This window comes from Octopus sinensis, linkage group LG18 (assembly GCF_006345805.1).
Source record: "Octopus sinensis linkage group LG18, ASM634580v1, whole genome shotgun sequence".
In the NCBI taxonomy this organism is placed as follows: domain Eukaryota; kingdom Metazoa; phylum Mollusca; class Cephalopoda; order Octopoda; family Octopodidae; genus Octopus; species Octopus sinensis.
The window spans coordinates 35,812,045-35,827,044 of NC_043014.1; the positions used below are offsets into that span (position 1 = coordinate 35,812,045).

The window sequence follows — 15,000 nt, forward strand, 5'->3', positions numbered from 1 at the left end:
GACCTCGGTGGAATTTGAACTCAGAACGTAACGGCAGACGAAATACCTATTTCTTTATTACCCACAAGGGGCTAAACATAGAGAGGACAAATAAGGACAGACAAACGGATTAAGTCGATTACATCGACCCCCAGTGAGTAACTGGTACTTAATTTATCGACCCCGAAAGGATGAAAGGCAAAGTCGACCTCGGTGGAATTTGAACTCAGAACGTAACGGCAGACGAAATACTGCTAAGTATTTCGCCCGGCGTGTTCACTTTCTGCCAGCTATGACGACGTCAACAATAATGGCATAACAACCATAACCATTTAAAACTATAACAATAGTAGTAACAGCAAAAACAAGCACTACATCAACAATAAAAGCACTAGCTATGCAACAATACCAACAAGAACTATCTCTACAATAGCAACACCAACACTAAATGAACACTACCAAGACTACCACAGCTGCATTTCCGACCTCAGTATCAAGAACGATTACACCAAAATTATAAAAAAAACAGTCAGAGGACGATTTTGGGGTCGTTCAACCTGTTAGAAATAGCAACCAAAACTTCCTCAAGTTATGCCATTTAAAGGGTAGGCGAAGACATAGCATCCGAGAAGTGCTGGGGGCCCCTCATACTGTAAAGAAAGGCAGGATACTTCAAAGTTGGAACTATCTGAAACGTGTTTGGTTGTATATCTGCCCAATCAGAATTGACCAGGATGTAAGCAAGAATAACAAAAACATAGATAACACATATACAAAAAACAAAAACTACAAGCACAAAAAACAAAGCAATTACTATCGCTTCAATAGACCATAAACAATCCTCATTGCACAAAAATGGACGTTCCGGCTGGAAATGACAAGACGTCCATACATGAATATAGACAAACAGCGCCCAGTGTTGTTCCTGAATTGGTGTCGGAGTTCTGTCAAGAAACCAGTCTGCATGGGGTGCGAAACGCGTATGATTCCAAAAAATACAAACTTCGAGGGTGAGTTTTTATTTATGATTTGGATGCACAAGGTCAGACGCACGTAAATATGACTTAACTTGTTCTCTCGTTCTTCAGAATTCCATTGAATCAAGTGCAGGGTTACCAGACTGGGTTACAAGAGGCAACTTTGTAAAATGCACTCTTATGCAGGACTGCACGCTACTGTTTCTTTATTTGTTCTTTATAGTTTGTCTTTATTTAGTCATATATTATTTTTTATTGATTTGGTTGTTTTCTTACTTTCAAATTTATAATTCTTAAAGATGATAATCCAATTGGATATCATTTAATTATCAACTAAATTAGAACCTATCTAAGGCAATCCATTTATATGTGTGAGTATATATATATATATATATATATATATATATATATATATATATATATATGTGTGTATATGTATATGTATATATCTATACATATATATATAGTGTGTGTGTGTGTGTGTATGTATATATATATATATATTATATATATATATACATATACATATATATATGTGTGTATCTATATATATACATATACACATATATATATATATATATGTGTATGTATGTATATATATACATATACACACACACACACCACACACACACACACACACAATATATATATATATATATATATATAGAGAGAGAGAGAGAGAAGAGAGAGAGAGAGAGATGATACATATGTGTGTATTAAGAGTCTATGAATAGGCATTCATACAAATATTCTTCTATAAGTGCAAGCCTAATATTTATATATGTATATGTATACCTATGTAGGTATATGTATGTTTATGTATGTATATATGTAAATGTATATCTATCTATCTCTATATATATAAGGGTGTATGTAAGCAGGTATACATACATTCATATATACTTACACACACATGCACATACGCACACAAACACACACACATGTATATACACTCACACATACATATGTATATAATAGGAGATACTGAAATCCTGGAACCACGGAATCACGTCAGTGCATGATCTGGCAATCCAGATGAGCAATGGTGCATCATTCCGTGTGAATATTATTAATATGGCACCTATATAGAAACAGCTGACTTATAATTTAATAGTGAAAAAAGGTTCCTTGTTATTGGGATGTCTATGCTTTATCTCAGTGTAATTCATATGGTAAGTGAAGTTATGTGACTTCTTGAACTGAGACTCGAAACTATGCTTGCACGGGGAAAAGTATGAAGCATTAGCTACAAACGTCACGTAGTTGAAAAAAAGAAAGTTGAGTTTGTTTTTTTTTACTTTCTTGCCTTTCTCAAGGTCATTAGTGACGTAGGTGAACGTTGATACATATCTTTATGCAAGAATCAAAGCGATTTTGCTTCCTTTGAATATGTGGAAGAACCGCATATTTACCGCGAGCTGGCAGAAACGTTAGCACGCCAGGCGAAATGCGTAGCCGTATTTCGTCTGCCGTTACGTTCTGAGTTCAAATTCTGCTGAGGTCGACTTTACCTTTCATCCTTTCGGGGTCGATTAAATAAGTACCAGTTACGCACTGGGGTTGATATAATCGACTTAATCCGTTTGTCTGTCCTTGTTTGTCCCCTCTGTTTTTAGCCCCTTGTGGATAGTAAAGAAATATATTTACCGGAATAGGGGGAAAGTGTGATGATGTAATATTTATGCCTCACAGAAAACTATAGACTATGAAAGTTATGTAAAATGTAACAATCAATTCAAATAAAGACAATACATGCATACATATACTCACACACAAACACACACATAGCTGTACCGCAATTATGGTTCAGCATTTTCTAACGTTCTAGATAAACTAAGATCATCGTAGAACCTTAAAAAAAACTTAGACATGATAACTGAAAATCTTCCGCATTAACTTCCTGGGCGTTTCCTTGTATCTCAACAAATAAATAGAAACAATACAGAAACAAAACGAACAAGTTACCTTATACTGACAAAAACTCCTCTCACATTAACATATACACCACTCTTTAGAATCCAGTCAACAATATTCTTCTCTACTCTAGGCACAAGGCCCGAGATTTTGGGGGAGGGAGCCACTCGATTATATCGACCCCGGTACGCAACTGGTACTTAATTTATCGGCCCCGAAAGGATGAAGGGCAAGGTCAACCTCGGAGGAATTTGAACTCAGAACGTAAAGACAAAATACCTATTTCTTTACTACCCACAAGGGCCTAAACACAGAGGGGATAAGCAAGGACAGACAAACAGATTAAGTCGACTATATCGACCCCAGTGCGTAACTGGTACTTATTTAAACGACCCCGAAAGGATGAAAGGCAAAGTCGACCTCGGCGGAATTTGAACTCAGAACGTAGCGGCAGACGAAATACCTATTTCTTTACTACCCACGAGGGGCTAAAGACAGAGAGGACAAACAAGAACAGACAGACGGATTAAGTCGATTATATCGACCCCAGTGCGTAACTGGTACTTAATTCATCGACCCCGAAAGGATGAAAGGCAAAGTAGACCTCGGTGGAATTTGAACTCAGAACGTAATGGCAGACGAAATACAGCTACGCATTTCGCCCGGCGTGCTAACATTTCTTAATACTGCCAACAATTTTTTTCTACTCTAAGCACAAGGCCCGAAATTTTGTGTAAGGGGACCGGTCGATTAGATTGACACCAATACGCAACTGGTACTTAATTTATCGACCTCGAAAAGATGAAAGGTAAAGTCGACTTCGGCGGAATTTGAATTCAGAACGTAAAGACGGACGAAATACTGCTAAGCATTTCGCCCGGCGTGCTAACGCTTCTTAATCCTGTCATTTATATAGATTTTTCTACTGATATCAGTAAAAAAATCTCTGATTTCCACTCAAACAAAGAAACATTTGATAGAGTTACAAAATACTGTTATAAAGCGCTAGAGAATAATGGACTGATAGGAAAAGTTAAGTTCACCCAAAAACTGAACTGTTCTCACCAAATAAAATCAAAATCCTCAAAACCAAAGGACACCAATAATCAAACATTACGACCGGAAAATTTTTTAAACAATCTGCATATGTGTGACAAATGTAGGAAATTCATCTCAGGTTGTAGACGAGGTTCGAATTAACTAATACACCCAAGAATATGGAAGCCAATTCTGTGGATAGTTCTCGATTGTCCTCAACAACCTAGAAATATAGAAATAAATAACTACACTTCCTAGGTATTTTAGACAGTTTTTTCTTTTCTTTTCTTTTTTTTTTTGAGATTGAACTACGATGTTAGTCCCATGAGATATAGAACCCCCTTCAATCATATATCAGAAAATCATAATGTGCGAGGGCAACTTCAAGAGCTGGTAGGCAGTGAGAGGTAAACTATTCCACCATCCACATGAAGCCGCGTGGCTTAGTGGTTAGGGTGTTGGACTCATGATCGTAAGATTGTGGTTTCGATTTCTATACTGTGCGGCGCGTTGTGTTCTTGAGCAAAACGCTTCATTTCACGTTGATCCAGCTCATTCAGCTGGCAAAAATGAGTAATCCTGCGACGAACCGGCGTCCCGTCCACGAGGAGAATATATACGCCATGAAAGCAGGAAATCGGTCCCTATGAGTCGGTAAGACTCGAGAAGGTAACTTTACCTTTTTATTCTACCAGCCATGTCATCTGATGTTTCGCAACAACTGAATCATAAAACTTTTAACCCTTTGGCATTGAGATTACTTTATCTAATCTAATGTCTTTTCTTTTATTCACACTGTTTTAAATTAATCATACATTATCTTGTGGCTTTCAAATTTCGAGGATATGATTGTTTATTTTCCTGAATGACATTGTTGGGTAGGTGTGAGAGTCCAGATCTGTCCTGTTAAATGGTTAAATGTTAAATGGTTAATGAATATAACAGTATCAAATGTGCTGAGTTCACTGTTACTTTTTCCTAAGCATTGCCATGTAGGTAATAACGCTTATAAACATAACATAACTACTACAACAAACCACTACTGCAACTACTACTACTACTACTAATAACAATAATAATAATAATAATAATAATAATAATAATAATAATAATAATAATAATAATAAGCCTTTCTACTATAGGCACAAGGCCTGAAATTTGGTGGGAGGGGGCCATTCGATTATATCGACCCCAGCACGCAGCTGGTAGTTAATTCATCAACCCCGAAAAGATGAAAGGCAAAGTCGACTTCGGTGGAATTTGAACTCAGAATATAGCGACGGGCGAAATACATATTTCTTTACTACCCACAAGGGGCTAAACACAGAGAGGACAAACAATGAGAGACAAACGGATTAAGGCTATTATATCGACCCCAGTGCATAACAGGTACTTATTTAATCGACCCCGAAAGGATGAAAGGCAAAGTCGACCTCGGCGGAATTTGAACTCAGAACGTAACGGCAGGCGAGATACGGCTATGCATTTCGCCTATGCATTTGTCCCCTAGCATTGCTTGACAATCGATGCTGGTGTGTTTATGTCCCCGTTACTTAGCGGTTCGGCAAAAGAGACCGATAGAATAAGTACTGGGCTTACAAAAGAATAAGTCCCGGGGTCGAGTTGGTCGATTAAAGGCGGTGCTTCAGCATGGCCGCAGTCAAATGACTGAAACAAGTATAATGTGTTCCCACTGATAAAAATATATCTGTAAAGGAATTTCACAAACTTAGTAAAATATAAGAATCTGGAAAATGAAATACAAAAGATGTGGCGTCTTAAAATAAAAACTGTTTCTATTATTGTAGATGCCCTAGGTATGATAAAAAAATGTTGGGGTATCTGAGGCATCAAGACAACATCCCAACTTGTGCTGACAAGTACTACTCACATCCTTAGAAAAACCTTATCAATTTAAATGCTTAAGTTGTATTATACTGAAGAATTTCTGTACAGCCCTCACCACTTCTCCTCTCTAAGCTTTCACTTATATTTCAGCATTTCTTAACCTTCATTTGCCCTGTGGCACTGGGTGTGTCCTGACAAGTGATTACATCAAACATACGGATTAAAAATAAACAACAACAACTACAACAGCAACAACAACAACAACAACAACAACAACAACAACAACAATAATAATAATAATGATATTAATAATTGGTTGGAATCCTTTTTGTCTCGGGAGACAATGGAGTTGCGCATAAAGTAGTCTAGTCCGGCTTTTACATTTCATGTCCTAATACATTTGCTGCTGTGGCTGTGTAGTCCTATCCTAGACAAACACTCCCTCTGGCAGGTGCCGCAAATGTAGCGAAGACTGTTCCTGGCTGGTTGTAATGTCATAGTTTCTTGTTGACGTCTTTTTTTGTCTTTCCATTTCTCCTCTCTCTCTGTCACTCCTTTGTATTCCCTCTTTTACGGTACGTCGCCAATCACCACGGTTGCTGGCAACTGCTTCCCAATTGCTAATATTGATGCTGCGGGCCTTCATGTCCCTTTTGCAAACATCCTAGTAACGTAAGAACGGTCTTCCCACAGACATAGTACCCTAATAATAATAATAATAATAATAATAATAATAATAATAATAATAATAATATAATAATAATAATACCAGTCAGAATCTTCATACATTTTGCTTTGTTCTGTTTTTCTTACTTTCAGAGTGGTGTGGTCTGTGGCCCTCATCTGTATGACATTTACCATGATTATCTCAATGGCAGATATATTTACTGAATTTTACCAATACCCGCTTCTCACCCGAATCAATGTCGGATTTGCCGAAAAGCTGCCTTTCCCTGCTGTCACATTGTGCAATTTAAACCCGGTTGATCGTACGAAGGTAGAATTCAAAAAACTGGAGCCGTACTTTCTAGCTTTCACTCAGATTGATGACAATGTGAGCAAATCTCTCATTAATTGGGATGACCCTGCACTACTACCTTTCAAAATACCCATGAATAAAAGCTACGTGCGTCAAATCAGCCCCAATTTAAATTCGATGTTATATTCATGTCTGTGGGAAGGAAAATATTTGAAGTCGAAATGTTCGAAGAATTTCACTGAAAATTTTACAGAATTGGGTATCTGTTATACGTTTAACAGCGCCAACTATAGTGAACTCTACGGACCGCTGTACACGTCACACACAGGTAGCAGTACTGGGTTAGTACTCTATTTTTACATCAACGAAAGCACTTACATTTACAATGAAGACATGGCATCTGGTGTTAAGGTAAGTAATTATAATACTAAATAAATAAATGGAAGAAATTTAAAAGAAATAAACAACGTATTCAGTAAATTACAGAGAAACTATACTTGACAGATCTTACTACATCATCCACAAGAAGTACCCGATGCAAAGAGGGAAGGAATTTTCATGTCGCCTGGTTTTGCAACAAGAGTCAACCTGAAATTTCTTAGTGTGAGTATACTATATATGGTGGTGGTTGTGGTGGTGGTGGTGGTGGTGGTGGTGGTGGTCGTCGTCGTCGTCGTCGTGGCGGAGGCGGCAGTGGGGGCGGAGGCGGCAGTGGGGGCGGAGGCGGCAGTGGGGGCGGAGGCGGCAGTGGGGGCGGAGGCGGCAGTGGGGGCGGAGGCGGCAGTGGGGGCGGAGGCGGCAGTGGGGGCGGGAGCGGTGGCGGTGGCGGTGGGAGTACTGGTTATGGTGGTGGCGTGGTGGTAATTGTAGCAGTGGTAGTTGTGATGGTGGTGGTTGTGACGGTAGTGTTAGTGGCAGTGGTGATATTAACAACTTTTTTCCCTAGTTATTTCTTTACTTCCCACAAGGGGCTAAACATAGTGCGTCAATGGTTCTTATTTAATCGACCCCAAAAGGATGAAAGGCAAAGTCGACCTCGGCGGAATTTGAGCTCAGAACGTAACGGCAGACGAAATACCTATTTCTTTATTACCCACAAGGGGCTAAACACAGAGGGGACAAACAAGGACAGACATAGGTATTAAGTTGATTACATCGACCCCAGTGCGTAACTGGTACTTAATTTATCGACCCCGAAAGGGTGAAAGGCAAAGTCGACCTCGGCGGAATTTGAACTCACAACGTAAGGCAGACGAAATACCGCTATGCATTTCGCCCGGTGTGCTAACGTTCCTGCCAGCTCGCCGCCTTTTTTTTCCTAGTGGCAATAACGTGAGTGGCTGTAGTGATGGTGTGATTGGCTCTAGGGGTGGTATGAATGATCGTGGTTGTGACGTGAGTGGTTTTAGTGGTGTGAGTAGTTGTAAGAGAAGAAAACTTTAAAAATCACAATAACATTGGATATCTCCTATCAAGGGTGTTTACTGAATATCCTGAGGTCTTCGTATCGTGTTCATATCAGAAACAGAGAAGCCTTCATTTCTAATATGAACCATCATCAAGACCTGATGATAGAATGAAGAATGTGCAATACATAACAAAATGCGAAGCACATATAACACTTAAAGACCACAAGGAAAATTTCGTTACAAACGCGAAGTTAATGAGACTAGTTGGTCAGGCCATGTAACAGTCAGGTTATCGCGATGCAGAAACAACATAGCCTAAAGATCAATACCAACAGGAATAAAGAAAAGGAACTGAAAACCACAGGCCACATGCTGTCGAACCTTTGTGGGAGATATGAAGGCTGTTGACAAACATAACCTATTAAAAATACTGAAGGCGAACTGTTAACTGACATTCTGTCGCTTACGGCGTCATGGGTTGCAGTTGATCTGATCAATGGAACAGTCTGCTCATGAAATTAACTTGTAAGTGGCTGAGTACTCCACAGATACGCATATTCTTAACGTAGTTCTCAAGGAGATTCGGCTCGACACAGAATGTGACAAGGCTGACCCTTTGAAATACTGATACAGCTCATTTTTGTCAGCTGAGAGGACTGGAGCAACATGAAATAAAGTGTCTTGCTCAAGTACACAACGCGTCCCCGGGAATCGAACTCGCGACCTTATGATCGTGAGTCAAATACCCTAACCACCGAGCCACGCGCTTTCACTGAGAAAACTACTAGAGATGCGAAAACGTGCGTAAGGTGGATTGACAAACTGATAACTTTTTGTTGATAGCTAAAATCTCTCTAAACCAGTTCGTTGATGAGGAGGGTTGATTCTTGTAGTCCCGAAGTAGCGTGAAATATTTTCAAGACAAAGGATGTTTATGATGAGTTCTCATTTGTTTGCTTAAGATGACTTTTGAGCACTTTGCTAAAAGTATTTGTTTCCACTATACAGACTATGTGATACAATATGATACCACGCGGATGTTTGGGCTCTCATAAACCACTATCTTCCATATTTTCTGAGACAGAGCCTGTTGATATCCTTATTTCTGTGGAAACTACCAGATGGTGTTAGGGTCATTGCTGAATTTATTATGAATGGTGTATAGAGAAAATCTCTATAGTCGAGACGAATACCCTAAATAGTACTTCAAAGTTATTGTGGGATATTCACTTGTTATACGAAAGCATCAACTGCTCTGTCTTTAAAAAAATATACACTAACACCCTTTGGTCACTCTTTGTTCACACTATCCCTGAATATGTATGTATGGCTGCATGTATATATGTATGTACGTATGTACGAACGAACGGATAAATTGTTGGATGGATGGTTATTTGCTTAGGTGAAAGTAAACATCACGTTACAGTTATTATTTTAATGCAAGTCACAGAATAACGTAACATTTACTAATAATAGACTCAATAATGAAGTGCAGATTGAAAAATTCTTTTTGACATGGATTTTAAGTTTCGCCTAACGGCTTATTCAACCAGTCGATTGAGCTGATTGGATTTTTGTAAGCATGTATGTATATGTGTACGTTTTTCATTGTGATGGTCACTAAGATTGATCGCTAAGAATGGAACAAGCCTTTTTTGTATGAATCAAAACAGTTCCAGATATCTGTGAATATATGAATGAATTAGTGAGTGCCTTCAAATCAAACCCGATACCTGGGAAATGCAAGCACAGGACCGCCCTGCCTGGTATAGCTGCACCAACAGAGGTGCAACCTCTTGCAAACAGAATAGGATACACACACATACATTCTTTGTTTTGTCCTGTATTGTCCATAATGTTTTCCTTAATGTAAACCCTTGTGGTTAATAAAGAAATTATTATTATTTTGTGAGGTATACTACCCACCTCAATATGGCTAACCACTAAGGGTGGGTGTTACTGTAGCTTGTAGCCCCTGGAGAGCATCGTCTCCAGCTGGCTTTAGGCACACTTTCTGTGCCCTTATGGTATTTGCAAAGGGAGGCCATCCCTCTCTCGTAAACCTAAGTGATACGCACGGACTGCAGTTTCTAGGTAGCTTGTACCCCACATTGTCGTGCAGTTACTGTTTACATCTCGTTCAGAGACTTATTATTGCTTACTATTATTTCAATAAATAGGAATACGAATGTTTATTTCCATGGATAGCTGTATCTTAACGTGTGAGTGTATGCATGTGTACGTGTGTGTGTGTGTGTGTCTGTGTGTGTGTGTGTGTGTGTGTATGTGTGTGTATGTGTGTGTGTGTGAAAGAGAGATAGAGAGAGAGATAGAGAGAGAACGTACTTATGTCTAAAATTGATAGTTTACTTGTGTGTCACCTAGCAGCTGAACGCGACCAGCCCCTTGAAGAGGCTCGAGTAAGCTGTCACTTGTTGATATAATAAATACATCTTAAGAGCTTACTCCAGGTATACAGTTCTACATCAGAGAATTCACCTTATATAAAATATATTTGTATTTTACAATTTGTACATTATGAATTATAAGAGCGTATATGTGTGCATAATACGTAGTGGTGTATGCGTTGTGTATACATACACCTACACACACATCATCTGTATATATATATATATAACAATGATAAATCTCATATATATATATATATATATATATATATATACATACATACATATGTATGTATGTATGTATGTATGTATGTATCTCTTTTACTCTTTTACTTGTTTCAGTCATTTGACTGTAGCCATGCTGGAGCACCGCCTTTAGTCGAGCAAATCGACCACAGGATTTATTCTTTGTTAGCCTAATACTTATTCTATCGGCCTCATTTGCCAAACCGCTAAGTCACGGTGACGTAAACACACCAGTATCGGTTGTCAAGCGATGTTGAGGGGACAAACACAGACACACAAAAAAAACACACACACATACATTTATATATATATATATATATATATATATATATATAATATATATATATATATTATATATATATATATAATAATAATAATATTAGGGAATAAATCCAAATTTACAGGAAAAAATCAGATTAGGATTAAATCCAATTTTATAGTAAAATATTATATAATATTATTAGAGACAAAACCACTATTTTGCAAAACAAACAAGGAAAGACTTAATCAATACATAAAATTTTAATAAAAAGTCAAAAAAACCGCCACTACAATTGTTTCTTGTCCTGATCGACAATCTTCAGGTGGGCTTCCAATCTAAAATATCAATATTTTAAAATATAAAAATAATAATTTTAAAATAATTAAAGTATTAATGAAAAAATATAAATATATTAATCTATATATAACCTATATATAATCCATATATAATCAATATATAAACAATATATAAACTAAAATAAACCTATCAACAATTAAATATAAAACAAAACAAAAAATAAACTATATATACACCCATTCACATATAACTAATTATATATAACCATATCTAAATACATACACTAAATCACACACCTATATATATATCCCTATACATACACATAAAAACGTCTAGGCAACGATAAATAAATAAAATAGCCAAATACTTCAACACAATACTTATTCATACTCCCTCACACGCACATACAACCCACATTCCCGCTCTAGAAACGAACATCATTTTTTTTATATATCGTATTATGTGTAATAATGTTGTTTTTCTTTGGAGTGTTTATGTATGTGGGAATGTGTGTAAGTATGTGCGTATTTTAGTTGTATAATTTATTTATCTGTATGAGTGTGGGTGTGTAAATATTGTTGTATATATCGAGTTTAGTGAGTATGTATATGCGTATATGTGAGGGAGTATATGTATATGTTGTGTGTGTGTGTTTTACGTATGTATATTTGTGTGTGAATGTGTATATGGGTTTGTTATATAGGTTTGGAGATGTATGTGTTAATTTATCTGTGTGGGGTGGGAGTGGGTTTTTGGTGTATATTGAGGTTTATACGTTAGTATAGGTATGTGTGAGTGAGGTGGGTATTTGTATAAGTCGTGGGTCTGTGGTTTACGTGTGTGTATTTGTGTGTGAATGTTTAGGTTAGGGGGATTGCTATATAGGTTTGTTATAGAGTTTAGCAAAGGGAGATTTTATCATTATATGTTTTTATGAGTTTTAATTTATCATGGTAGTTTTATTAAAGAATTCGTAGTAATTTGTCTATTTACGATGTTTGTTATTTTATTACATTATTTCATTCATAATTTTTAAGTAATGTTCGTTTTACCACGTGAATATAATTTTTAATTCCATTTATTCCATTTCTCCATTCATAATTTTAAAAGATGTTCGTTTCCAGAGCGGGAATACTTTTTATACATATGTTAGGTTCCTTGGTAACGTAATTTTGTTTGGTGTATATGTTGAGGCTTATATGTACTTATAGGTATGTGTGAATGAGGTGGGTATTTGTATTTGTTATGGGTGTGTGGTTTACGTGTGTGTATTTGTGTGTGAATGTATAGGTTAAGGGATTGCTATATAGGTATGTTATAGGGTTTAGGAAAGGGAGGTTTTATCATTTATGTTTTTATGAGTTTTAATTTATCATGGTAGTTTTATTAAAGAATCCATTCATAATTTTTTTAAATAATGTTAGTTTACCGCGTGAATATAATTTTTAATTCCATTTATTCTATTTCTCCATTCATAATTTTAAATGAAGTTTGTTTCCATAGCGCGTATTCTTTTTATACATATGTTAGGTTCCTATGGTAACGTAATTTTGGTTTGATGTTTTTAACGGCTTAGAATTTAATTTCACTTCATAATTTGAAACTGACTTGAAAGTATGTATATTATTTCTCCTTATGTCATATTGTTATTTTTGATATTCTGGTTACTTACGATGTATTTTATATATCGTATTATGTGTAATAATGTTGTTTTTCTTGGAGTGTTTATGTATGTGGGATTGTGTGTGAGTGTGTGCGTATTTTAGTTGTATAATTTATTTATCTGTATGAGTGTGGGTGTGTTAATATTGTTGTATATATCGAGTTTAGTGAGTATGTATATGTATATGGTGTGTGTTTTACGTATGTATATTTGTGTGTGAATGTGTTTATGGGTTTGCTATATAGGTTTGGGGATGTATGTGTTTATTTATCTGTGTGGGGTTGAGTGGGTTTTTGGAGTATATATTGAGGTTTATATGTATGTATAGGTATGTGTGAGTGAGGTGGGTATTTGTATATGTCGTGGGTGTGTGGTTTACGTGTGTGTATTTGTGTGTGAATGTTTAGGTTTAGGGGGATTGCTATAGAGGTATGTTATAGAGTTTAGTAAAGGGAGATTTTATCATTATATGTTTTTATGAGTTTTAGTTTATCATGGTAGTTTTATTAAAGAATTCGTAGTAATTTATGTCTATTTACGATGTCTGTTATTTTATTACATTATTTCATTCATAATTTTTAAGTAATGTTCGTTTTACCAAGTGAATATAATTTTTAATTCCATTTATTCCATTTCTCCATTCATAATTTTAAATGATGTTCGTTTCTAGAGCGGGAATGTGGGTTGTATGTGTGTGTGAGGGAGTATGAATAAGTATTGTGTTGAAGTATTTGGCTATTTTATTTATTTATCGTTGCCTAGACGTTTTTATGTGTATGTATAGGGATATATATATAGGTGTGTGATTTAGTGTATGTATTTAGATATGGTTATATATAATTAGTATATGTGTATGGGTGTATATATAGTTTATTTTTTGTTTTGTTTTATATTTAATGTTGATAGGTTTATTTTAGTTTATATATTGTTTATATATTGATTATATATGGATTATATATAGGTTATATATAGATTATATATTTATATTTTTTCATTAATACTTTAATTATTTTAAAATTATTATTTTTATATTTTAAAATATTGATATTTTAGATTGGAAGTCCACCTGAAGATTGTCGATCAGGACAAGAAACAATTGTAGTGGCGGTTTTTTTGACTTTTTATTAAAATTTTATGTATTGATTAAGTCTTTCCTTGTTTGTTTTGCAAAATAGTGGTTTTGTCTCTAATAATATTATATATATATATATATATATATATACACATACACTACCGTCAGAAATTAATTAGCACCCTTGATTTGCTCTTCACTCAAGGTATTTGCTGTCACCTAGTGGCCATATCTCGAACTATTGCTTTGTTGCGAGTTCACTGTTGCGCAGAACGATGACGTAACTTTGTTTGCAGAGCGATTTGAGAGTCTACAGCCTAATGATGTTGACATAGCAGTGCAACAACAACTTGGAGTGCGGATGCAGACAAATCTTCCTTTGTTTAATAGATATAGGTAGCGCCTCGCAAGGACCGAAATCACACCATACTAAGTTTTCTCATCGCGTAAGACGTTTTGAACAGCTCGTAGGTTAATTGATTTGTGTATTTGCAAGACTTTTTTTCCTCACAAATTCTCCTACACTCTGCTTTGTGACGTCACTTCCGGTCCACAAAACTTTCTGTTATACATCAAATAAGGTGAGAAATTCTGCTTTCTTTCTTTTTTTGTTTAATGAATAATAACTCATAGTAGTTTTGTTATAGCATAACATTATTCAAATGAATAGTTTTAATGAAAATAACTGGTTTTTATCGTTCATTCCTAGATGGGCCCAAGACCTCGCATGACCTTGGAGAGACGGTACGAGGCTCTCTCGTGGCGTGACAAGCTGTCGGAGGTTGCAATAGCCAGAAAACTTGGTGTAGCCAGGCGCACAATTCAGTGCTTATTTAAGAAATACGAGGAAACCGGATCAGCAGCTGACAAAAAGGGTAGGGGACGGAAGAGGCTGACGACCCAGCGGG

General features: G+C 36.3%; 1 protein-coding gene across 1 annotated transcript in view; it reads left to right on the forward strand.

The window, feature by feature from the left end:
* Positions 1–290: 290 nt before the first annotated feature.
* Positions 291–15,000, forward strand: part of LOC115221233 (acid-sensing ion channel 2-like) — a 26,374-nt gene continuing 11,664 nt past the window's right edge. The window contains exons 1-3 of the mRNA XM_036510878.1: positions 291–989; positions 6,576–7,146; positions 7,240–7,338. Of these exons, the coding sequence (XP_036366771.1) occupies positions 835–989; positions 6,576–7,146; positions 7,240–7,338 (825 nt within the window). The 5' untranslated portion in view covers positions 291–834. The remainder of the gene's footprint in view (positions 990–6,575; positions 7,147–7,239; positions 7,339–15,000) is intronic.